This window comes from Trichechus manatus, unplaced genomic scaffold, assembly GCF_000243295.1.
Source record: "Trichechus manatus latirostris isolate Lorelei unplaced genomic scaffold, TriManLat1.0 scaffold00029, whole genome shotgun sequence".
NCBI lineage: Eukaryota > Metazoa > Chordata > Mammalia > Sirenia > Trichechidae > Trichechus > Trichechus manatus.
The window spans coordinates 1,697,578-1,724,696 of record NW_004443965.1 but is presented as its reverse complement, the minus strand read 5'-3'; the positions used below and the strand labels follow the sequence as shown (position 1 = coordinate 1,724,696).

General features: G+C 41.3%; 1 protein-coding gene across 1 annotated transcript in view; it reads left to right on the top strand.

The window, feature by feature from the left end:
• The window catches only part of RASGRF2 (Ras protein specific guanine nucleotide releasing factor 2), a 281,781-nt gene that overhangs the window by 158,862 nt on the left and 95,800 nt on the right, over positions 1–27,119 (top strand). Inside the window, exons 13-17 of the mRNA XM_004374457.2 lie at positions 9–91; positions 6,043–6,291; positions 7,114–7,502; positions 13,856–13,981; positions 16,725–16,814. Of these exons, the coding sequence (XP_004374514.1) occupies positions 9–91; positions 6,043–6,291; positions 7,114–7,502; positions 13,856–13,981; positions 16,725–16,814 (937 nt within the window). The remainder of the gene's footprint in view (positions 1–8; positions 92–6,042; positions 6,292–7,113; positions 7,503–13,855; positions 13,982–16,724; positions 16,815–27,119) is intronic.

Here is a 27,119-nt window from a genome sequence, read left to right as displayed (position 1 = left end):
TTTCACAGTGTGTGGACAATATACGGTGTAATGGTTTAATGACTATAGTGTTTGAAGAGAATTCCAAAGTAACTGTGCCACATATGATTAAGTAAGTATCATGATTGTTTCCCTTACATTTAAACAAGATCAAATTGTAACGTGTGTATAAAATAAAATATTGCTTCTGAATAAAATATTGCTTCAGTAGGATTCTCTTTCTTATTATTTAGAATGTGTTTCTTGACAGCGATGTGATAATTCGTGTTATGCTGTTATAAATGATAAGGCTGTCAACATGGTTGTTCAGATTCACAGTTTACTTTGTTGACTCATAGCATAGGAAAATTCTGTTTTCCATAATGCTAAATATGCCTCCACTCAAGACAAAAGCCTGTCAAGATTTTCAAGTTCAATGTAAAAAATTAAAGTAGTGACTGCCAGATGCAATACTCAGGCTGTTCAGGGTCAGAGGGTTGACAAATGGTGGCTGCTTCACTTGGCGGCTTGAACCGTATTACCACAGATTTGGTATAGAGATATGTCTCCATTCTGAAGACACCCAACATGAACCAACTTCCTTTTCCATGATGCCATCCACTCACTACCTGCACATGGATTTGCCTCAGAGGTTGTTTGCTTGTGCCCCCATCCTGTTCTCTGTGTGTTTTGTTAACAAGCAAATCCTGTAATTTAAAGTGATTGTTAGGGAAACTACAGCTTAAAAAGAAGTTGTATCAATAATTGTGTGCTAGGGCTCTCTTTACTAGTGCTTTTGTCTCTCTCTCTCTTTTTGGTTTTTATATTCAGAAACTGCTTTTGGATTATTTTGAAACTGACCAAATTGTTCATAACTCTCATTTTCTTGAATGTTTGCACTCCCAATTCTAGGAACAAAATGTTTTTTTATTTGTTTATTTTTAGCAGTTCTATTTTTCAAAAAAATTTATGCAGAACTAAGAAAATGTTTGTCTCCTATGCCTTTCTGTGTGGCTTTTTTGACATCTGATTGTTCATGCTAAGGCAATAAAATACAACTTTACCGCAATGACCTTCCTCTTCTGATAGGCATTGACTACAGTTAGCATCATCCCAATGGTGCAAGTTTAAAACAATTGTTATTGTATCAGATGAAGGCAGAGTACATAATGCTAGTGCCATAATTACTACTGAAAAATAAAAATTATAAAAGAATGATTTGCTAATGGTATTTTAAATTATTAGTCAGATGTACTAATTGAGAGGGATTACTTTGAAACTCCAGGGCAAACAATACTTTAACATTCACTAGTCTAGGTTTTCAGTTTAGTGTAGTTATTTTTTACTTAACCAGATTAGTTAAAAATCTTTATGATGCAAAGTTAAAAATATGAAATTTTAAGTCAAAATATGGAATATTAAGTCAAAAGTTTCAAATTATAACTTAACTTTTGAGCAGAGTTTTTTTTTATTTTTGAGTCAGAGTTTTCTTATTAATTTTCTGCCGCGGGATTCTGATTTTAATACTTCACAAAATTATATATATATATATATAATTTTTTTTTAAAGTACTTTCTTAAAAGTTAGACAGCGATTAAAATCCAAGCTGCTTTAGAATTAGAATGTGTTAAGTTGGACAGTATACCCAAGTTATAAGTCTCTATACCATAGGACAGTTGTAAACCTGCTGTACATATATTTTGTAGACTTTTAAAAATTAATAGTAATATAAACTTTGGTTTTGTGCCTGGCTTGTTATGACCGGTGCCTGAAATCTTCCTTCCCCAATGATGGCAGTTTTATCCGTGTTCAGTCATGTTTGTGCAACCACCTCACATACAGACCAGGACTTTCCTGCCTTTGGGTGCACACAGGGGACGTGTCAGGGAGCAGGAACTGCCTTCCTATGAGGACAGAACTCCATGTCTCAGGCTGTAAGGATTTAGAGTCAAGCATGTTTTGATGTTCATCTTGTACTAGATGTACTCCCAAGGCAGAGTAAAGTATCATCTATTTCTTCCTTCTATTTTTCCCAGCCTCAGTGAGCCTCATTCAGAGGGGAAACTGTGGTTTTGCAATCTCTGTCCCTTCCCATGGAGCTCTGGTGGCAGAGTGGTTTCAACTGCTAACCAAAAGGTCAGCAGTTTGAATCCACCAGCCGCTCTTTGGAAACCGTATGGAGTAGTTCTACCCTGCCCTATAGGCTCTACGTTGTAATTGACTAGATGGCAATGGATGCCTTCCCATGGCCCTCTCCATGGCCTTATCTTACCCTAAATGTTGTATTCCTGGCTCCCTGTGCATCTCCCTGACTGCAGATCACAAAAAATAAATAAATAAAAATCACTACATTTTGCAGAGTTAAAAGAAAAGAATTATCCAGTCTTAATTATGTCTTGTTACTGGCATGGAATCACTTTGCAAGCACTCTCTTCCTTTTAAAACTTACTAATTATTATAGGAGATTAGGGTTTGATGTCTCAGGATTGCTGTTTAAGTGTTTTCCAAAAAGGAGTTGCTATTATCATAGGAGGCTTAAGAACTGCATTATCTCTTTCCCAAGAGTCCCTTAGGAAATAAAATGAGATCCTGTTCAGTAGAATAAAAGAAAATTAAATAATTTCATAATATTTAATTTCTTCTCTTCATTTAAAATAAAAATGTAATCATAATTTTGAGGGACAGGGGGAGTAATTAGTCAGTTTTAATTTTATGTTGGCTACAACGTGTTTTTGTTTTTTTTTTCCTTGTGTTTTGATTAAACTAATTACAGTCAGAAGATGCAAAGCTCAAAACCACGATTAGGATGTTAAATCATGACGTTTATTAGGTAAAATATCCCTTTAAATCATGTCTAAACGTGTTTTACATTTTATGTAGATAGTCTAAGGCTTGTTTTGACATCAATTTCTTAGAAAATAGAGATCTCCAGTGGGGAAATCATGGGGGAAAACTTGATTACCTCATTCAGTCTTCCGTACTGTCTGATATATTCATAGAATTTTCTAAGATATCTTTAATCTATTCATTTTACAAATAAGAAAATTAAGAACCAGAAAAGTCAACTTGGCTGAGGGTCACATAGTGAGTGACAGAAAGAGCCATGCTATTTTTAAGAATCTCAAAAGATACACCCGTATATTTCTGAGACCAGTAATGGGATTGAAAATAAGAGGTCACCCTTAGCAGTTCCCTGGCAGGGGTAAGCTGCTCATTTAAAATGCTCTTTAAACATATTCAGGCAGCTAACAGACACATGAAGAAATGCTCACAATCATTAGCCATCAGAGAAATGCAGATCAAAACTATAATGAGATATCATCTCACCCCAACAAGGATAGCATTAATCCAAAAAACGCAAAACAATAAATGCTGGAGAGGTTGTGGACTGGAACACTTATACATTGTTGCTGGGAATGTAAAATGGTACAAGCACTTTGGAAATCAATTTGGCGCTTCCTTAAAAAGCTAGAAATAGAAGTACCATATGATCCAGCTATCCTTCTCCTTGGACTATATCCTAGAGAAATAAGAGCCATCACACAAATAGATATATGCACACCCATGTTCATTGCAGCACTGTTCACATAGCAGAAAGATGGAAACAACCTAGGTGCCCATCAACGCACAAATGGATAAACAAATTATGGTATATCCACACAATGGAATACTATGCAACGGTAAAGAACAACGATGAAGCCGTGAAACATCTTATAACATGGAGGAAGCTGAGGTCATTTTGCTGAGTGAATTTAGTCAGTCACAGAAGGACAAATATTGTATAAGGCCACTATTATAAGAACTCAAGAAAAGGTTTAAACACAGAAGACAACATTCTTTGATGGTTATGAGGGTGAGGAGGGAGGGTGGGGGTTATTCACTAACTAGATAGTAGACAAGTATTATCTTAGGTGAAGGGAAGGACAGCACACACTACGGGGGAAGTCAGCACAACTGGACTAAACCGAAGCTAAGAAGTTTCCTGAATACAATCAAACACTTTGAGGGACAGAGTAGCAGGGGTAGGGATCTGGGGACCATGCCTTCAGGGGACATCTAGGTCAATTGGCATAACAAAACTTATTAAGAAAATGTTCTGCATCCTACTTCGCTGAGTGGCATCTGGGGTCTTAAAAGCTTGCAAGTGGCCATCTAAGATGCATCAATTGGTCCCAACCACCTGGAGTAAAGGAGAATGAAGAACACCAAAGACACAGGGAAACTATTAGCCCAAGAGCAAGAAAGGGCCACATAAACCAGAGACTTCATCAGCCTGAGACCAGAAGAACTAGATGGTGCCTGGCTACCACCAATGATCACCCTGACAGGGAACACAACAGAGATTCCCTGATGGAGCAGGAGAAAGGTGGGGTGCAGAACTCAAATTCTAGTAAGAAGACCAGACTTAATGGTCTGACTGAGACTGGAGGAACCTCGGAAAGCATGGCCCCCGGATTCTCTATCAGCCCAGAACTAAAACAATTTCTGAGGCCAACTCTTCAGACAGGGATTGGACTGGACAGTGGGACATAAAGTGAGGCGTGTGCCTTTCAGCTCAAGTAGATACAAGAGACTAGGTGGACAGCTTCTGTCCAGAGGTAAGATGGAAAGGCAGAGAGCTGGTTGAATGGACTTGGGGAATCAGGGATGGAAAGGAGGAGTGTGCTGTCACAGTAAGGGGAGAGCAATTAGGGTCCCATAAAGCAATGTATGTATAAATTTTTGTATGGGAGACTAACTTGAAATGTAAACTTCCTTTAAACTACAACAATAAAAAAATTTAAAAAAAAAATAATGCCCTTTCAGGCCTGCAAATGAAGTACTTTCACTTGCACTGAATATACTTTGGGGTGGGAAGTTTCCAAGAGCAAGCTAAGAAAGCTATTGATTCCATTTTATCCAAAAGAAAAGAAATATATAATTTAAAATCCCTCCGAGTGCTGAAAGGGCTTATTAGGGACACTCAACAACAAGCCACTGGGGCTTAGCAAGCAGCCGCCTCGCTGGAAATCATTGGCCCTGTAGCTCATCCTTTAACCAAGGGGTGAAATTGAGGACTTCACGTCATTGACTGCCTGTTCTAGACACTGCAGTGAAGGGGAACAAGGGATTTCAGGAGGGAAAGTGAAGGCTACAGGCGGTCGTGGTGAGGGCTGAGCAATTCTTTGGGCTTCACGTGGCTTCAGCCTCTGCTCACAAGCCTTTCCTCTTGCAAGTTTTTCCCCTTTGCCATCCTCTTTTACCCTCAGTAACAGATGTGCTCCAGTGGCTGTGGATTCCGAGCGTGCCTGTGTGCATCCCCCAGCCTGTGTGCAGCTTCCTCCTGGTTTGGTTATCCAGCTGGAGAGGGTGCCACAGGCTTCTAGTGGAGCTGCCTCAGGAAGAGAGGTTGGGAAGTCAAACAGGAGGTTTTAAAGAATCATAAGCAGAGTACACAGGGTGGCTGTCGGGGTGGGGGTGTGCCTGTTCAAGCAGAATCTCAGGAAGGGTTCACTGCCTATATTTCACCTATTATTTTTTAAGCTCACTTCTGATGTTCCCATTTGAGTTTGGTTTAAGGGCATAGCAATGCTCTTTTCCCTTCCTAAATAAACCGTCGGACTTAAGACTTCACTTCCCTCATAAAAATATGATTGAACTAAAGAGAAGGACTCCACAGGGTGAAATAAATCATTATTACCTCCTCTACAATTAATTTTGGCCTTCCTATACTATAATGGGAGTCCTGATGGCACAGTGGTTAAGAGCTCAGCTACTAACCAAAAGGTTGGCTGTTTGAATCCACCAGCTACCCCTTGGAACCCCTATGGGGCGGTTTTACTCTGTCCTGTAGGGTCACTGTGAGTCGGAATCTACTCGATGGCAACAGGTTTGGTTTTGGTATACTATAATGGCGTACTTTTCAAATAGACCCACCTTGTTGTATATATCTATATACAATAGAAATGTACGTATTTATCCATCTCTTATAAAATGCAATGGAAAGCCCACACACAAGTATTTTTTTACAAATACTGAAATTCTCAGTGGCTGAAGAGGAAGCCTCATGCTGGTTTGGTTATCATGTTCCTGCTTTGCGTGTAGGTCTGATGCACGACTACATACAGACGACACTGACATTTGCTTCAGTAAAACACTCAACTCCTGCAAGGTTCCCCAGATCCGTTATGCCAGCGTGGAGCGCCTCTTGGAGAGGCTGACAGACTTGAGGTTTCTTAGTATAGATTTCCTCAACACTTTTCTGCACACATACCGGATTTTCACTACTGCAGCTGTGGTGCTGGCGAAGCTTTCTGACATATACAAGAGGCCTTTCACCTCCATCCCTGTGAGGTATGTCTGGGATTTGCCTGTCATTAAAGTGTGACCCTAGTGGCTCCTGTGTCAACTCTATTGCTTCAGGCTTTTCTATTTTTTTTTTTTTAAACAATTGAGTAGACCAGTACTTTTTAAACTTTAATATGCATTCAATAAGAAATACCTGGGGCTCTTGTTAAATTACATTTCTTGTTAAATTCAGCAGTCTTGGGCCTGAGTTCTGCATTTCTAACAAGTTCCTGGTTGGTTTTCAGACCACAGTTTAGTAGCAAGGAATCAGACAATATTTAGAAAGTGTCATGTGTTCCTTTGGCAAGGACATGGTGTATATGTAGCATTTGTTGTTGTTAGCTGCTGTCAAGTCCATCTCTTGACCCCTGGGTTCCCAGTGTACAACAGAACAAAACACTGCCCAGTCCTGCACCATTCCCATGATCAGTTGAGGATTGGACCATTGTTATCCATTGAGTTTTCACTGGCTGATTTTCAGATGTAGATCTCCAGGCCTTTCTTCCTTGTTCATCTTAGTCTGGAAGCGCCACTGAAACTTGCTCAGCATAATAGCAACATGCAAGCTGCCACTGACAGACAAGCGGTGGCTATGCATGATGTGCATTGGCTGGGAGTTGAATCTCGGTCTCCCGCATGGTGAGAATTCTGGCATTGAACCATCACCACCCCCATTATAACATGTAGCATTTAGACTGAGGAAAGTCCAGCAACATAAGTGCCATAAGATTGTAGCTTTTCAATGTAGGGAGCATGTCCTTGAAGAATATTGTAGATGTCATTTTCACTTGGCTACAATCTGTTAATAGGTTTTGCTCTTACTTTTAGGTCATTGGAATTGTTTTTTGCTACCAGCCAGAACAACAGAGGTGAACATTTGGTGGATGGAAAATCCCCACGTCTGTGTCGAAAATTCTCTTCCCCACCACCACTAGCTATGTCTAGAACCTCCTCCCCTGTGAGAGCCAGAAAGCTGTCCTTGACTTCTCCCTTGAACTCAAGGATAGGAGCTTTGGACCTGACCACTTCCTCGGCATCCAGCAGTCCTACCACCACACATAGCCCTGCTGCATCCCCACCGCCACACACTGGTAAAGTACCGTTGGATCTTAGCAGAGGCCTTTCTTCTCCAGAGCAAAGCCTGGGATCTGTAAAAGAGAATGTAGATAACCCCCGCGTGGACCTGTGTAACAAGCTAAAACGAAGTATTCAAAGAGGTATTATCCAGCTGCCACACCCTGCATTTACTGGCCACCTGCTTCCCCATCATTCCTTCTGGAACCCCAACTCCCTTTCTCTGTAACTTTCCTACACCTGTACAGAAAGTAGAATGGATATGTTGGCTAGTTAGAAGAGAAAATTCCTGCAGTTCCCTCTAGCCCTTGTGGAACCAAGAGCAAGGTTAGCTGTTCTTATGCCTTGTACAGTAAAAAGCTAATTGCAGTCAGTTCTGTAGTGAAGAATAGTATATTCAAACAATATTACTAGAGGTTTCTTCTTGGAACTTGGTCAAAGCTGGTTGGCTAAAGATACTTTGCATACAGCGCCCTCATCCATGAGCTCGTGCCTCAGACCTTTTCTTCCTCCAGTGCCCACTTTAAGCATTTGTACTGCTTGCAGCCTTTCCTCTGCTGAGGTTGACCTTGCTTGAAAGCATTAAGATGGGTTCTTCAGTTTAGTTACCAAGGCAGCACTCCATATGACAACAGAGGTATAGGGAGAAAAACCAATTTGGGGTCAGTTTTCATTCTCCATGCTGCAGCCAGGATTGTTTTTAATAATGTGAATCAGATCACATCATTTCCTGCTTGTTTTCTCTAATGACTTCCCATCACACTTAAAGTATATCCTCCATCCTTAGGTCTTCAAGGCCCTCTGGTACTTAGATCCTGTCTTCCTCTCCAGTCCCTCTCTTACCATGTTCCCTCATCTACTAAGCTCATCAAGTTGGTTTCCTTTTTGATTCTCAGAAACGTCAAGGTCAGTCCTGCCTCAGGCCTTTGCACTTGTTCTTCCCTCTGCTTAGACAGTCTTTCCCCGTGTAAGCTCCATGAGATCAGCTACCTTGTCTGTCTTATTCATCCCTGTATCCTTAGTGCCTAGGCTAGTACCTGGCAGGTCGTAAATATTTGTTAAATGACTGAACCAAGCAGAACATTCACTGAACTAATTGTAGGCCTTCTGGCACATCACCTCACCTTCCTCAGTTTGGTACAGTATGGGGGTTGGAAGAGGTAAACCTTGTTGCTTTAAAGTCCAGTGTTCTGCGATTAAAACAAAACGGTTTCACAGCCAAATTAGCAAGCACCTTAAAAAAAATTTTTTTTTTACTATGATTGATAATATAATCAAAATTGGACAATAAATAAAACAAAGTGCCCACATTTCAAGAAGAGTCACCCAGATGGAAGCATAGACCCTCACGTTTCTACCTCCTTGAAGTTTCCATGTACTTTATAGCTTAGATCACTGAAATAAGCTTCCTGAATAAAGTACTTCATGGAATTTTAACTGGAGTAGTCGTCATCCTCAAAAGTAGCACCCTATTTAACAAGAAATTCTCTAAATTGACAAGTTAACAACTAAGGAAGAGGAAACGGGGAAGATAATTAAAAAGTCATTAGAACAAGCTTCAGCAGAATCATGATGGATTCTTCTCTGGAATAATGAGGCAGTGCCCAGCTGACAAGTGCATCTGGGGTTTGATCCTCCCTGGAGGAAGTGATTTAGAGAAGCTTATCTGTAATACACCCTCTGGGACCGGGTAGCCTGTGAAGTATAAGCTATTAATCACAGGAAAAGACAGATCTGGGGAAAAGTCTGGATTCTTATGTTATTTTGAGTTAGGAAAGCTTTAGGAACAAGCATTTTAGTGTCAAACACCAGTGACTCCAAGGCTTTGATTTGCTTGCCCCTGGGCCTGAGATGGGAACACAGTCAGGCCTGTTCAAGAGTTGTTGAATGAGCACCTTCTCTGTGTGGGGCACTGTGCTCAGTGCTGCAGGGGCCATAAAGGCAAATAAGATGGTGTCCTTTCCCTTTATAACCTAGTTATGTGGTTAAGATAGACACAAAGCAACTATAAGGGTAGAAGGACTCTAATACAAGAGATACCGATAGTGTTCTAGAAGGTGAAAAGTAGGGGAAGTCATATATCATTGAGCCAAATCAGAGTGTCATTTGGCACAGGCCAAGAAGAATGGATCAATGGGTTAGTGACCTCAGTAGTGAAAGCCATTTCTGAGAGCAGGCAACAGTCTTTGTCCAGTTTTGAAACCATGGACAGCCCTGTAGAGCTGACCTTGTTACTAGTCTTCTTAGGGCTTTCTAGCATTGAGTTAACTTACAAAAAAAAAAAGGAAAACTCTCCTAAGGAATCTTTCTTTTTTCTGTAATTTCCTAGAGATTGCATTTTAATTTGGCCAAAGCCTAATTAAAGTGTTGTTACCTAATTAAGTGTTGTTGTTAAATGCCATTGAGCCTGCCCCTGACTCATAGCAACCCCATGCACAATGGAACAAAACACTGCCCCACTCTGTGCCATCCCCGTGATCAGTTGTGAGTCGGGCCTTTGTGATCCATGGGGGTTTCACTGGCTAATTTCAGAAATAGTTTGCCAGGCCTTTTTCCTAGTCAGTCTTAGTCTGGAAGCTCTGTTGCAACCTGTTCACCATCACAACAACATGTAAGCCTCTGCTGACAGACAGGTGGTAGCTGCACATGAGGTTCGTTGGCCAGGAATCAAACCAGGGTCTCCCACCGGGACAGCCAAAATTCTACCACTTACCTACCACTGCCCTCAAAGCCTAGTAGTGTGGAATATTTTTTTCTTTAATAAAAAGGCAAAAGTAAAGTCTGTTCCTTTCTGCATTACAGCAGTCTAACCATGTGTCATAGTTTTGTTGTTGTTAGTTGCTGCTGAGTCAGTTCCAACTCATGGTTCTAGAGATCCCTACTCAAGCTACCCATTGCCCACTATAATTAATTTTTCCATTTATTGTGCAGGGAGTGTTCCACATTGCTCACCAAGTTCCCTAGCGCTGGGTCTTCAAAGCCCAGGCCCACAGTGTATAGCGATGGTTAGGTGATGTCCAGTGCCATGTCATAAAACCTGCTTGGATGGAGGTGTGGTCACTGTGGTGGGAACCAGGAAGTTTTTCCTGGAGAAATAAGCTGGAATAAGGTAAGACTGAGAGAGACCAAGGGAAATGAGAGGGTCTGGATCAAGTGCCCAGGAAAGGACATTGACAAAGACTTCAAAAACCTGGCGTTGGCAGATGTTGGGCAGAGGTGGAATCACTGTGGTCACAGAGGCAGCTGGAGAGCCTTGCCATATGATGATAGCATTGATCATTTATGGCCTGGGACCAACAGATGGCGAGAACTTGTGAATAAAAGCATGGCAGAAATACTAGGTTCTCTCTTACACTAGAGAATTAGCTAAACTTGAGGGCTTAATCTATCTGTTTCTCACTGAATTTTCCCCAAAATGTTGACTTAGAGTTAGATTCCTGTGCCAAGAGTTTATAGATTTTCTGCTTTTCACTTCAGGATAAAACTGCACACAATCTTATTGTATAACACCAGCTTCACTCATTAGGTCCTTACTGAGGCCAAAGGTCTCTCTCACACTGTCTAACTAGATAGTTTCAGAGCACATTATTTAAAAAATACCAGTGACCTTTGTCCAACTTTATTGTCATTGAAATTATATTGCCAGCCTTGCAGTATTTTTCTGGGGAGAGAACTTAAAGTGAAGTGAAGGGAAAACAGAGAAATAGGAAATATTTCTTAAAATGAGTGAGACTATGAACTTCTTAGGGAAAGATTTTATTGTTGTTAGCTACTGCCGAGTCAGCCCCCAACTCGTGGTGACCCCATGCACAGTGGAACCAAATGCTCCTTGGTCCTGAGGCATCCCCATCATCAGTTGCAGATCGGGCCATTGTAATGCATAGGGTTTTCATTGGCAGATTTTCAGAAGTAGATCACCAGGCCTTTTTTCCCAGGCTGTCTTAGTCTGAAAGCTCTGCTGAAACCTGTTCAGCATCACAGCAACACACAAGCCTCCACTGACAGATGGGTGGTGGCTGCACATGGGGTACATTGGCCAGGAATTGGATTTGTGTCTCCTGCATGGAAGAAAGACAATGGAATTTCATTTCCCTCTAACCCCGTCCCCAAATTTGTACTAGGCTCACCAGCATTCACTAGCGTGCCCTCCCCTCTTCCTACCAGGAAGTCTCCACCTGCTTCTACCTTGGGTGCTTTTAAAAAGCACAAGAGTTAGCCTGACTCAGATGCAACCAGCTTCCACCCAATGGGGTTTTCAATGAAAATAAAACCAACAGCAATCAACGTTCACTTAGGCCATGGTTGTGTAACTTAACTCAGCTTTGCTGATATTACTAGTATCTGTGTCTGTGCTCTTGGTTTGAAAATTGTCTGCCTGTGGGCTGAAAGTGCTCCCAATTTTAGCATTTGTTTGGAGCCCACATCTGCCCACTCCTGCAAGCAAAGCTGTTTGCATGGAGCTTGATCAAAAGTGAACATGCCAGGAGCAAATCCTGTTTCTCCTCACCATCCAGGCACGATTTTTCTCCTTTCTGTAGGTACCTATTAGCTTACAGTGTTATTCTTTCTTGCCTGTTCTTTCAGTGGATATTCTGATCTTGTCCAGCTCTCTCACTGGAAAGTTTTTTGCGTTTGGTGTAATTGCTGACTAACGATTTCATTTGCCTCAGATGAATGAATGGTTGAATCAAACCAAAGAAATGCATTTGGTATTTATTCTGCTTGCTCTTTGCAGCGCAGATGCCTTCCATTACTGAATTTTGAGGAAGCTATTTAGAAAATAATAAAACTAACAGCTAAGCGCTGGTGTTTTGTCTGCATCTTGCCTCACTGCCAACTTTACTGTAATTATGTCATTCAAGGAAAAATTCTAACCATCTTCCTTCCCTGGCCCTTTTGTGTTTCAAAATAGCGGAACTGTGGCCACATTTCTAAGAGTCAATCACATGTGAGTGTAAAAATGGCTTTATGTGAAGTCATTAGGGATTTTGTAAATTTCGTTGAGTGAAATTTCGAACGGGTTGGCAAAGGGAGTCGGTTGGAGTAGTTCTGCTGAAGTATAATGTAAAATTAGCCGAAGTGACAGCAAACTTTTACCAGTGGGAGCTGACGATAAGTCTGAGGAAAAAGAGATGGAAGAATTGTTGGAAGTTTCTGAAATTCATTTAGTGCCTGTCCTTGAAATGACATACACAAAGTTGCCGTGTTACCTGATTATTAAGCCAGTGGGTCGTTGTTAGTTGTTGTCGAGTCGATCCCACCTCATGGCAACCCCAGATGTTCAGAATGGAACTGCTGCATAGGGTTTTCAAAGCTGTGACCTTTCAGAAGCAGATTACCAGGCCTTTTTTTTCAAGGTACCTGTGGGTAGGTTCAAACTGCCAATCTTTTGGTTAGTAGTCCCTTGCTTAGCCATTTACGCTACCCAAGCCTGTGGGAGGAGTATGGAAATGTCATCAGTAGTAGCCTAAATGTGACCCTAGAATGAAGTGTCTTTTATTCTCGGGATGTTAGTTGCAGTGAAGAGGGCAAAATTATCTCAAACCCTCTCAACAGTTCATTGTACAAATTTCCACTGGCTTCCTGCTCATCTTTAGCTCTAGATCAGGGCTATCCAGTGGAACTTTCTGGGAGGATGGAAATGCTTTATAATCTGTGCTGTCCAATACTGTAGTCACTAGCCACATGTGGCTACTGAGCACTAGAAATGTGGCTAGTTCAAGTGAGGAACTGAAATATTAATTTAACTTTAGTCCCTGGAGAAGGACATCATGCTTGGTAAAGTAGAAGGTCAACAGAAAAGAGGAAGACCCTCAATGAGATGGATTGACACAGTGACTGCAACAATGGGCTCAAATACAGTAGTGATTGTGAGGAGGCACAGTATAGGGTAGTGTTTCATTCTGTTGTGCATAGGGTCTCTATGAATTGGAACCGACTCGATGGCACCTAACAAAAACCATTTAAATTTAAACTTTTCATAGCCACATTTGGCTAGTGCTACCATTTTGAACGGTGTACCTCTAAGATCTAAGGGTCCTAGAGCTTCTTGGGGGGACCACATTAGTAGAGATCCAGACTTTGATTGGCTTAAGGGAGCAACCCAAGCAAAGAACTAGTGAAGTCTCAATTTTGATCCCAGTCTGATTTATAATCTGGGGAAGTTCCCCTTTCCCCATCCAGTTCTGGAGGGCGGAGGACCCACTGCATTCTCCATGTTCTCTTCAACATCTGCTGCTGTATTGGACAGAGAGACTGGGCAGGGAGAGCCAGGGTCAACCAGGATCAGCAGGGTCTGCAAGTAGGGTTAGAAAGATTCCTATTTAGATTTAGTGTTATTAGCATTCTGCCAAGAGGAATGACTTGATTTCATATTAAGGCCCTTTAAAAATGTAGACTAATATGAAATGCTCGTTATCCATAACAAACTTTTCTGTTTCTATGCATGAAACTGACAAGAAGGTCTTGAATTAAAATTCATGGTGTTTTAAAGCAGCAGTCCTCGAGTCTGCACCAGTGGACCGAGCAGGAATGGAAAGCTCGCCAGCAGCAGATGCCACAGAACTTTCACCCTGCAGATCCCCCTCGACTCCTAGGCACCTCCGCTATCGGCAGCCTGGAGGTGAGAACTCCGAAAGGGACTAAGAAAAATCAAAGTGAGAAATGATTTCTAATTTCTGGATATTTCCTTTGCCTCCCTATATTTAGTTTCAGTTGTAAAAATTAATTGTAAGAAATAATATTACTGTATATATTGATGGAAAAAATAGATGATTACAGAATGTGTCATCAGAATCACCAATATTTATTTGGGCCCTTGGTTGCATTGTGCTTCATGTGCAGTAACATGAATCAAGGGGCTTGTCCTTAGATGATTGCTAGATGAAGAATCTCAGTGCTGGTTTTACCAAAATGTTCCCAGACCTCTGATACCTTACTGTGTATCCCAGTGTAGTCTGTATTAATTATGCTTATCTGGGATGCATCAATTTCAGGGGACCTAATGGAGCCCTACTGGCACAGTGGTTAAGAGCTACAGCTGCTAACCAAAAGGCCAGCGGTTCAAATCCACCAGCCGCTTCTTGGAAACCCTATGGGCCAGTTCTACTCTGTCCTATCGGGTCACTATGAGTTGGAATTGACTCGATAGCAATGGGTTTGGTTTTTTTTGTAGCATGGGACCCCAGTCATTATTGCTCGCGGCAGAAACAGGTATAATTTTTCTCTCTCTAGTCAAGAAAATTGTAAAGGATTACCCATAATTTGTTTTAGAACATATCAAGCTTTCTCCAGTTGGTGGGAAAACCATCAGAGCAAAGGTAGAAATCTTTTATTACTCCATTTTCCCCATTGCTCAAATAAACATATCCAAATAAAATAACAACTGTCTTTGAAGTGTTTTTTTTTTTTTTTTCCTCAAGCCAATTATTTCAAGTCAGAAGGGGAAACCATAATTATGAAACCAGATTCACCCCAAGTAACCCAAGTAAAATGCAAAGGCACTTCTGACTCTTAGCTATTCATGTTTTCAAGTAAGGCAGTTTAGCAAAATACGATATCAAGGAGAGTGCATGACTCCAAATGGTCGTTCATGTGTGGTCTTAGCCACTTGGTGGAAGCTGCTGCCATTCCCATCATCAGCATGAGACCAGCTAGCTTGGGTCAGGCTGTGGACAGAGAATTTGCCTTGATGGATATTAACCCTTTGGGGATTGGATTGATTTCAGATTCCTGGTCTGTTAGGGGCCAACCTGCCATTTGGGTGGTTCTGATAAAGGGAGGTGACAAGCTAGACTTCCCTGGCTTGTCATAAGATGGCTATCGTATTAGTAAATCTCTCTTCTATTCTTAGAGCCTGTCAATCCAGGCCCTGCCAATTTACTTGACTATTGTCATGTAGGACAGACCTCCTTGAGTTCATTGTAGCCTGGAAAAATTTGGGGCCAGAGCCCATGGAAGCAAAACTCTACTAAGGCAAGAATGAAGTACTGTTCACTCTGTTACAATAATTCAGGCTGTGCTTTATCGGCCTCTGAAACACTTTCCATATATTTATATTCATATGTAAGTTTTTAAATTTATATAAGGAGTATTTGGAAATTCTGTGGTGGATTAGCTAAATCCTTTGTTTCTTCCTTGGTATGACTAAAATCACAGAGACATAGGAACACAGGAAGGAGGTTGAAATCCGTGATTATATGGAGGGTCCAAACTGGGACAGCATCATATATTATCTCCCTGTCTAACTAAAATTTTGCCCGTTCATCTGTCTACTTGTCACTTTGTTCCAGAAATATTTTAAGACTACTGCGTAAGGATAGGGTAGAGCTGTTGTGTGCTTTCACACATGGGCACCTTAAGCAGCTCTTTGCTTTCTCCTGTATTTATTTATCTTAAGGATGACTGCATAACTTAGGGGCAAGCTAATACATACCCTTCAGGCCAGAATCACAGGGAACTGTTTTCACTAAAAGCCTGAGTGAGGATAAACAGTGAGGTTGGCATCAGCATCCCAGATGCTGTGTGTTAAGCACAGTCTGAGGAGTGAAAGGGACAGTGAAAGATTGCTCAGTGCACTGTTTTGAGTTTAGAAGGGCCACACTTAACCCTTTCCCATCTTTAAAAGTGTTCTAAGAAGGAAATTCTATCAGTAACTGATGTAGGATCTTTAAAAAAAAAATCCTTCTTTATTGAGATATAAGTCATGTACCATAAAACTACCCTTTTAAGTGTTTTTTAGTATATTCACAAAGCCATGCAGCCATCACCTCGATCTAATTCCAGAACAATTTAATTACCCCAAAAAGAAACCCTGTACCCATTAACAGAAGCTCCCCATTTTCACCTCCCCTCCTTCCATTCCTCCTCCCCCTGCCCCACCAACCTTGGCAACCACTAATCCACTTTCTGTCTCTGTGGATTTGTCTGTTTTAGGCATTTCATATAAACAGAAGCATGCCACATGCGGCCTTTTGTGTCTGATTTCTTTCACTTAGCGTAATGTTTTAAAAGTCCATTTATGTCGTAGCATGTATCAGTACTTCATTCCCTTTTATGACTGAATCATATTCCATTGCATGGATATACCACTTTTGGTTTATCCATTTATCAGTTGTTTTCACTTTTTGGCCATCATGAATAATGCTGCTGTGAACATTCTTGTACAAGATGTTGTGAACATGTTTCCCTGTTCTTGGGGATAGAGTAGAGTTGCTGATGAAGAATCTTGTTATTTCCCTGTTAACAGGGACAGTACAGGGCATATGGCTCAAGCCTTCATCCAATGCAGGAAAGAAAATGAGAATTTTCATTACGGAATATTATCCACTGACCTCACCATTCCGTTTTCTTTTTTAAATAATCAGGACAGACTGCTGACAATGCCCACTGCTCTGTCTCGCCTGCTTCTGCTTTTGCAATCGCCACAGCTGCAGCAGGACACGGGAGTCCACCAGGTGAGTCGGGGGAGCAGCTATGTACAGACACACGATGATTTACATTAAAGCAGGGCTCCTTGACTGCCAGGGTTTTGATGGTGCACTGGGCAGCTTATTAAGAATGCAGATACCCCATTCCCAACCTAAGTCAGTGTGTCTGGATGGAGTGAGACTGTTTTTTCAATGAGGTGATTCTCACATAGTGACATGTGGGTTGCATTTTTGAAAAATTCTGTATCAGAGAAGGACGTGTTATTTTTCCCATATTGTTTTGTGGAGTTCTTTAACCATTTTAACCAAATTACTGGGAATAGATGTTTCCATTTTGATTGCGTACCTTGCTAAAAGCATATGCTAGGTAGGAGGAAGGGCCTGTAGAGGGAGGAGAGAAGGGAGGACTATTGCTTTAGCTGACCCATAATTAATTTCCAGTGGCTACACAATGCTTTCTGAGTTGCTGTCAGTTAGTTTTCAGAGTAAAGGAGAAGTATTTAAAATAAAGGCACAGTATTTTAATAGATGGAAATTATAGTAATGAATATTTGTCCTCTCATGTGCAAAGAGGATATTATATTAATATAAATCAGTAAGTAGCTTAAGTAGCCTTGTTGCTGTGAGGGTGCTCACTTAAACTAACGCTGTTGGTTCTGATCATCATGATTTGTAGAGTTGAGAATAATGTGTATTTTGTTGATTAGTCATTGTTCATCCCACAAAAGCATCAATTTCCAAAGCCTATGAACCTATATTTACAATAGTAGCCAGTAGGTACTATCTGTGTGAATTTCTTTCTAAATTGAAGTAAGAACAAAGGGAGATGTTTTATAATGAGCAGGAACTACTATAGGAATTACACGTATTCCATCTGAATGGAAATAGCTGCAGATTGACCACCTTCCACTTCTTCGGCATTTTGCCACAAACACTGCATTCGATGTGATCAGGCAAATCGGGGTGTTCTCCTCTCCCAAAATATTCCTAAAACCTTCTCCCAAAGTCCCATCAGCCTGACAGCAAATGGCCTGTAATGACAATAATCTGATGCCTTGTCAATCCAGTTGACTTGTATTATTGACTGCATTCCGTAATAGTGGATATTGTGCATATGTGTGTAGTGAAATAATGAAGAAATCTTTGCGATGTTTCAAAAGGGTTGGTTGTAGGTTGTGATTCCCTAAGACCTTCTCCTGTCTTCCGTTCTCACTCACAAACTATCTGTCTTTGGAAAAAGTGAAGTACAACAGCTTCCTCACGGATTTCATAATTTAAGTATGGTTTGTGTGGGGAAATAGTTTTTAGTTTTAATTTGGGATGAGCCCATTTCTCCTTTTGCTGGAAGCTGGGTAGGAGAATCTTCCTTTTCACTTGCAATTGCAATGAAAATTAAACATTCTAATAAGCTTTTCCAGTTGCCATTGAGTATTCCAACTCATGGCGACCCCATGTGTGTCAGAGCAGAACTATGCTCCATAGGATTGTTAATGGCTGACTTTTTGGAAGTAGGTCTCTACGTCTTTCTTCCAAGGTGCCTCTGGGTGGACTTGAACTTCCAACCTTTCAGTTAGTAGCCAGGCATTTAACCATTTACACCACCCAGGGACTCCTAATGAGCTTTATTTTATTTTTAAAAATATTTTATTGTGTTTTAGGTGAAAGTTTAAACAGCAAATTGGGTTCCTATTTAACAAGTTTTATACGGATTATTGTGAGATTGGTTACAATTTTCACAGTGTGTCAACATTCTCATTATTTCCATTCTGTTTGTTCTGTTTCCATTGGTCTAGCTTCCCTTCCCCTCCTTGCCTTCTCGTCTTTGCTTTTGGGTAAATGTTGACCATTTAGTCTCATACAGTTGACTGTTTAAGGGAGCACATTACTCACGAGTGATATCGTTTATTTTATAAGGCAATCTATTATTCGGCTGAAAGGTGACCTCTAGAAGTAGCTTCAGTTCCAAGTTCAAAGGGTATCTTAAGGCAATCGTTTTGGGGTTCCTCTGGTCTCTATTGGTCCAGTAGGTCTGGCCTTTTTTATGAATTTGAATTTTGTTTTACATTTTTCTCCCATTCTATCTGGGTCATACAATTCTATTGTGTTGTGTCCCTGGTCAGAATGTTGGTAGTGGTAGCCGGGCACTATCTAGTTCTTCTGGTCTCAGGTTAGCAGAGGCCATGGTTCGTGTGGGCTATTAGTCCTGTGGACTAGTTTCTTATTTGAGTCTTTGTTTGCCTTCATTCTTTTTTGCTCTAGACGAGCAGAGACCAATAGTTGTATCTTCGATGGATGCTCACAAGCTTTTAAGACCCCAGATGCTGCTCAGCAAGCTAGGATGTAGAACATTATCTTTATGAACTATATTATGCCAGTTGACTAAGTTGTCCCACGAGACTATGGTCCTAAGCCTTTTAACCCAGTAAACCAATCCCACGAGTTGTTTGGATGTGTCTAGGAAGTCTCCGTAACTGTGCCCTCTATGTGCTTTATTATATATATGGGTATATATGCAGCACACAGAAGCATATACGTACATATGCCTACAGATACACCTATATATGCACGTGCATGTATTCACATCTGCCTTCCTATACACATATATGCATACATATCTACCTATGTAACCACACACATATTTTTTAGTTACTACTGTTGTTGCAAAATTATATATGTTACCTTTACCGATATTGTCCCTTTTTCTTCGGTACTTCTTAATGTCTTTATTTACCTTGGTTAAGATGTGCAGACTTCACCCATATTAGGTATTGCCTTTCCCATCATCAAAAATAACAAGTGTCTACTATCTAGAAAGGGATTCCCCCTCCCTCCCCCCATCCTTGGTAACCATCAAAGAACGTTGCTTTCTATGTGTATATCTATTCTTGACTTTTTATAGTAGTGTGATCATGCAATATTTGTCCTTTTGTGATTGACTTATTTTACTCAGAATAATGTCCTCCAGATTCACCCATGTTATGCTTCTTGGACTCATTATTCTTTATAGTTGCTTAGTATATATTCCATTGTATGTACCACTGTGTTTATCCATTCATTCATTGATGGGCACTTAGATTGTTTTAATCTTTTTGCTATTGTGAATAATGCTGCAATGAACATAGGTATTCCTAATGAGCTTTAGAGAATAGTTTTCTGACTTTGCCAGGTTGTCCATGCATATTGGGCCAGAAGGGTAAAGTAACCAAACCAGCACAGCTTCCTCTCTGTCTGAACATACGTTGTTCTGCTGCCTCTCTCCATACTTCTCCCCTCAGCCGAAATAGCCTCATGAAGAAAGCTGTCATAATGAGCCAGCCCTGGCTGTGCTTTCTGAGGACGGTGTGGACATGCTAACTGACCACAGCCAGTGTTGCTAGGTGGAGGAAAGCCTGACTCCTGGGCAGCCAGACTGCTTTTTTATTACGGTGTTGTGGATGTTGCTTATAATGTGGTCTGGAGCCATATGATTCAATTTTAGAAATAAAAGAAAACAAGGGAAGAGATTTGACAGTGCCTGCGACTCTGTTGTTAAGGCAACAAGTTGCACATGGTCAGTTTCAGTGGCTATTGGCAGTAAGAAAGGGAGCCTCTTTTGGAGTGGGGACCAGTGTTTCCCTGGGGCTCAGCCACTCAGTGGAGCTGGCCCAGCAGGAGATTCCACCGGCCTGCGAGAACTCTGCAGAAGAGCTTGGCTTCATTGGAAGCTGAGGAAGGTTGGATTCTAAGGTGAAGATCTGGACTTATTGGCCAGCAGAGAGAGCACAGTGTTGTCCAGGGAAGGGCTAGACCCAGATGGCTTGACAGGTGTTCAGAGTAAAGGCATGCTAGACAAAGGTTAGCTCCCAAACTGGACTTTGTATCCACGCTTTGAATCTGGAATTTCTGACCTGAATGCGCCATAGCCCATCTGTCAGTTTGTCATACATACTGTGGGGACTTGCGTGTTTCTGTGATGCTGGAAGCTTTGCCACTGATATCTCAAATACCAGCAGGGTCACTCATGGTGGACAGGTTTCAGCAGAGCTTCCAGCCTAAGACAGACTAAGAAGAAAGGCCTGCCGATCTACTTCTGAAAATGAGCCAATGAAAACCTTATGGATGGCAACATAATAGCCAAAACAATGGAGTCACTCATACAATGAGTGTGAGGATGGCTCAGGACGGGGCAGTGCTTCACTCTGTTACACATGAGGTCGCTATGAGTCAGAGCCGATTTGATGGCAACTAACAACAACAATGCATCATAGAGCCTCATGCTTTTATCAGTCTCGCCAGGCTTCCTGTCTGCTTGTGGGGCTACAGTATGGGTGCATCTGGAGGCCCAGCTCTGCTCTCTCCTGGCTCAGTAGCATGAAACAAAGTACTACCCTGCCAAGCCATGTGGTCTGCAGAGTGGATCTTCCCTGCTCCAGGCTCTTCTGTAGGTTCCTGCCTGGTTTAATCCTATCCCCCTCTCCTCACCAAAATACACAGGAATCTGGCAACTCTGGGTTATAACTGTCACTTAATGATTATGCCTTAAAACATTCACTCCAGGCATTTGCATGCTAGACCATTTCTCTTTAATCATTGCATTGGAAATCTTTCTTATTGCATTAAGAGGAATTCCAAATTTAGCAAGAGTGTGGACAGAAACTTTTTTTTTTTTTGCAAAGAGGCCAGACAAGATGCTCTTGCCTGGGCCTGACTTTGGCAGGTTGTTTGCAAACCTGATTTTATTTGTGGAAGTTGGCCTGGGATCTGCTTGGGATCTCCTGCCCTATCCCAGGGGTCTTGGCCTGCCTACTTTCCACAGACACTGGAAAAGCCTGGGTTTTTCCTCCCTGATTTCAACTAGGATCTAGAGTTTGCCCTTCCCAAACATGGATAGGTTGCTTCCTTCAATAACACCTCCATTATTTGCTTTCTGAGCCCACTTCTTCTATCCAGAGAACCGAAAGCCTCTCCCTAAAAACTCAAGAGTGGAATTTTATGCTTTTTGTGAGTATGGAGCCTTTCAGGGAGATTTTTATGGCTTTTTAGGCAGACTCATAGCCAGAATCCTCGACTGCAGTCTTGGGCTTCCAATTACTACTTCTCCCTCTGTTTATAGTATTTCTGTGATAAAGATATGCATCATGAATGTATCTTTTAATGGAAGTTCCTGGTTAATTTCAAATTACATACATTTTCCATCCTTGCTTTAGTTTTCTCCCTCAACACATCACCATTTGACATACTGTATATTTTACTTATTTATCTTGCTTATTATGTTTCTCCAATAGAATATAAGACTCATAAGGGGAGGAATTTTTGTCTATTTTATATACTGCAGTATCCCTAATATCCAGAAGAGAGTATTGTACACACAGTAATTAATCAATAAGTGTATATTAAATGAATTAATGAATCAGTGAATGAATCTTCCATACTTGCAATGAAGTAGATTCAGTACATAAAAGAAAAACCTGTACTTGCCCATATATTTACAGCCCTGCAGAAGTTTTAATTACTGTTTTTCTCTTTTTTTCCTGGAGGCAAAAGAATTTTGTCTCATTTATCCATTTGCGTTGGGGGAGCAATCCGTCACTTCAAATAAGCAAACAACTTTTGAGTGTCTCCTGTGCTTAGGACCACTTTTTTGGACACCCACAGCTCTGCCCTGGGTGCCTGGTAGGCTCCTAGACAAGGCTTGTTGACTTGCTCTTGATCTGATGTAAGACCTTCTCTCACACTTGCAACTGGGAAACCCTGAGGCCCATGGTCACTCTAAATGTTAGTGTCCATCAGAAGGAAGGCACTAAATGAACTCAAATATTCATAGTGTGAAGTTTAACAAGAAATGCTTTAGTTTTGCAGTTGTACCCACCAGTTACTGTCAAGTCAATTCTGACTCATAATGACCCCATATGTGTCAGAGTAGAACTGTGCTCCATAGAATTTTCAGTGGCTGATTTTTTCAGACGTAGACTGCCAGGACTTCCTTCCTTTATTGTACCCACAAAACTAGGCTTTTCTTCTCCTCCAACAGAGGTACCATTGTTGATCTATAAGTTACAGTAGGCCCAGTTATAGATGGATCCAGAATTTGTGGGGCCTGTCACTTAGACAATTTGGAGAGGCCCACTTCAAGGAAAATAATATAAAATTACAAATACAAGCCTTTAAGCCACCTCCGCGAGCCTTGGAAGAGGTCTGTACAAATTGAGAGCCCTGAACTTAAGCTTCATTGGCTTCTTGGTAAATCCAGCTTGGAGTCTAGCTCAGATAATTGTTGGAATGACAATGTTGTTGTTGTTGGGTGCCATCAAGTCGATTCTGACTCATAGCCACCCCATGTGACAGAGTAGAACTGCCCCATAGGGTTTTCATGGCTGTCATCTTTATGGAAGCAGATCACCAGATCTTTCTCCCGCAGAGCCACCGGGTGTGTTTGAACCATCAGTCTTTCAGTTAGCAGCCAAGTGCTTAACTGTTGTGCCACCAGGGCTCCTTTATAGAAATAACATTAGCTATAAGAAATTTTGTTTGTTGGAGTGGGGAGGGCAATGATCATCAATCAGTCATTAGCCATCTTTCTCCTAAGTTAGTCCAAAGCTAGTTGAAAAACAGAAAATTCTATCAATTAAAAATGAACTGTTGATCAGACATTAATATACAGATGCCCATGCTAAATAGCTGGATTTTGCATAGGAGTCTGTATGCAAGACGGGTTGGTACTGGTGAGTGGAGCAGAAACGTGTATATTTTGTCGTCCTGATTTACTTCTCTAGTGTCCACTTTTCTGTGGTGGGGCTTTAAGTCTAACAAGTTTAACAAGATTAATATACAAGATTGAGACAAAAGATGATTGATGGGGTTCTTGTGTGACACCTAACAACATTGGTTGAAACGTGTTGGTTGAAACGGCTCTGACTCATAACAATCTTATGTATAACAGAACGAAATGTTGCCCAGTCCTATGCCATCTTCACAATTGTTGGTATGTTTAAGTCCATTGCTGCAGCTATTGTATAGTACCTTCCAACCTAAGGGGCACAACTTACAGCACTATATCAGACAGTATTTTTTGTAATTCATAAAGTTTCAATTGACTAATTTTCAGAAGTAGATCGCCAGTCATTTCTTCCTAGTTCGTCTTTGTCTGGATGTTCCACTGAAACCTGTCCACCATGAGTGACCCCGCTGGTATTTGAAATACTAGTGGCATAGCTTCCAGCATCTCAGCAATACACAAGCCACCACAGTACAACAAACTGACAGATGAGTGGTGGGGTTAAATATAGACATGGTTAATTTGCAGGCATCTGCTCAAATTTAGTAGCACTGTACTAAAGTATAAATGAAATGTGTGTATTTCAGATGGTTGCTGATACAGGGAATCTGCAGGTGCAGCTTGAATATAGTTATGATGTGAATAGAAATGCAAATGCAGTGAATAAATATATCAGGGCATATCATGGCGCCAACTATACACCTGAAGCTCTAGAGTTAATTATAGAGTTTATGAAATGATCTAAAATGCAGCATGCAAGGATGAGGTGGGTTATTTTCATGAGAGTGGAAATAATGGGAATGAAGCTACACAAGCAACTCTTGATTATCTGTGAGCAGATTATGTTTTATAGTTCTGTGCAAGTGAAAGTAACTTAACAAAGTAGAGGAATGGTTGAATGCACTTACAGGAAAATTAATGGTACAGTTACAATTGCTTAAAGAAATAGACAGTGATTACCTGGTACTGGTAAAGCAGATTGTTCATAATCTATCTTCCTTTCTCTCAAACCAGTCAGGCCTTGTGTGGTCAACATTAGACTTGATTTAGATATGAGTTGGGCTGATCAATTTTTAAAAACATTAATACTTCGTCCAACACTTAGAGATTCTGGTTTGATTGGTCTAGAGCACATATTGGGCATCAGGATCTTTGTAAGTTCCCCAACTGATACAAATATGGGGCCGAAGAGGGGAAACACACACACACACACACATATATGCCTATATATATATTTCTTTTTTGACTAAGGTAATGTCAGTTACCACCATGAATCTGTCAGATTGTTGTACTCTGGTAGCTTACATGTTGCTGTGATGCTGGAAGCTATGCCACTGGTATTTCAAATTCCAGCAGGGTCACCCATGGTGGACAGGTTTCAGTGGAGCTTCCAGACGAAGACAGAATAGGGAGAAGGACCTGGCCGTCTACTTCTGAAAAAAATTGCCAAGTGAAAACATTGTCTGATATAGTGCAGGAAGATGAGCCCCTCAGATTCGAAAGCACTTAAAATATGACCGGGGAAGAGCTGCCTCCTCAAAGTAAAGTCAACCTTAATGACTTAGATGGAGTAAAGATTTCAGGACCTTTATTTGCTAATGTGGTACAACTCAAAATGAGAAGAAACAGCTGTAAACATCCATTAATAATCAGAAACTGGAATGTACAAAGTATAAATCTGGGAAAATTAGAAGTCATCAAAAATGAAATGGAATGCATAAAGATCGATATCCTAGGCATTAGTGAGCTGAAATGGACTGGTATTGACCATTTTGAATCAGACAATCATATGGCCTACTATGCCAGAAATGACAAATTGAAGAGGAATGACATCACATTCGTCATCAAAAAGAACATTTTAAGATCTATCCTGAAGTACAATGCTGTCAGTGATAGGATACTATCCATGTGCTTACAAGGAAGACCAGTTAATACAACCGTTATTCAAATTTACCCACCAACCACTAAGGCCAAAGATGAAGAAATTGAAGATTTACCAACTTCTGCAGCCTGAAATTGATCAAACATGCAATCAAGATGCGTTGATAATTACTGGTGATTGGAATTCAAAAGTTGGAAACAAAGAAGAAGGATCAGTAGTTGAAAAATATGGCCTTGGTGGTAAAAATTTAAATTCCCACTTTTCTTCATCATTTAAAATATGGAAAATTGCTTAGAGTTTCTGCAGTGCGCTAGAGACACTATTTTTTTTTATCTCAAAGCAATAGAAATTGTAGTAATTTTTCTCCAGTTATATTTAAAAATTTTTAATTTTTTTAGTTACTTCTTTATTATTTTTTAATTAATAGCAAACTGAATATTGCAGCAACAAGGCAAACTAATGAAATAAATGAAGCTAATCTGTTAACTCCACTCGTGTAGCACATGATTGGATTGGGAGATCAGTGCATGCCCACTGGATATTTCCAACTTATTTTCACTGGACGAGTGGTAGGAAGTAAACATGATGTTCCCAGGCTTTCACTGGTAGTCTCTCAGAGGCCCTGGTGCACCCAGGATTCTGCTTCCTCGAGCTCTTCCCTCTCTACAGCTCTCAGTCTCTGGATTGTTGGTGCCCCCTGCCCCAAACTTAGCAGCAGTTTCACCCCGGTTATTACTTCCCATGAGCCCAGAATAGAAGATGCCATCTGTCACGTTTTGGATGTCATGTCCACTGAGGAATCACAAGCAGGGTGGATCGCTGAAAGGCGCTGGGAGGAAGGTGGGTGAGAAATCAGTCTTTCAAAGCACAGCTCAGCAGAACATGGAGACAATTAGCTGGGAATCTCAGATGGGAATTCTCAAAGCCTGCCATTTCTCCACAGGCAGGAAGCCCAGGGGTTCGTCTGTAGCCCTGAAGGGTTATCTCCTTCTAGAAGGACAGAGAAGCCCTCAGGACAGAAAGTGTCTGGACTGGGAGAGCTTATTGGCACTGTTGAGGCGGGAAAGGGAGGTGACCTCCGACAGCTGGGCCAAGGGGGTGGCTTCCTGGGGAGTGCTGCTGCAAGGGGGCTGGCACCCTGAGGTGCCACTCTGGCCACACACCAGATGCTTTTCATCCAGCAGGGACAGGTGGTATTCACACAGGTCAATCAGCAAGGCCACCTCCTCGTGAAGTGGCAGCATCTTGAATTTCCTCTGGGCCAGGTAGAAGAAAGCCTCTATGAATGCCTGCAGACACATCCCTGAATCCCAGGAACCAGATAAACAAATTTGCCAACCTGTCCACCAGGGGCGCATGTAGTTGAAATGCTTTGTATATTTGGGGAACACTTGCTTGAGGCAAATGGAGGGGAAGTGGGCTTCAGAATTGGTGCTGCCATCTGGGGCAGTGGCCATATCACTGTCTAAAGTATTTTGCTTTCCAGCTAGTAGTTTTTCAAACTGCTGAGACCTTTCTCCTGCTCCATCCGGGACTCTCTGTTGTGTTCCCTGTCAGGGTGGTCATTGGTGGTAGCCAGGCACCATCTAGTTCTTCTGGTCTCAGGCTGATGAAGTCTTTGGTTTATGTGACCCTTTCTGTCTCTTGGGCTAATATTTTCCTTGTGTCTTTGGTGTTCTTTGTTCTCCTTTACTCC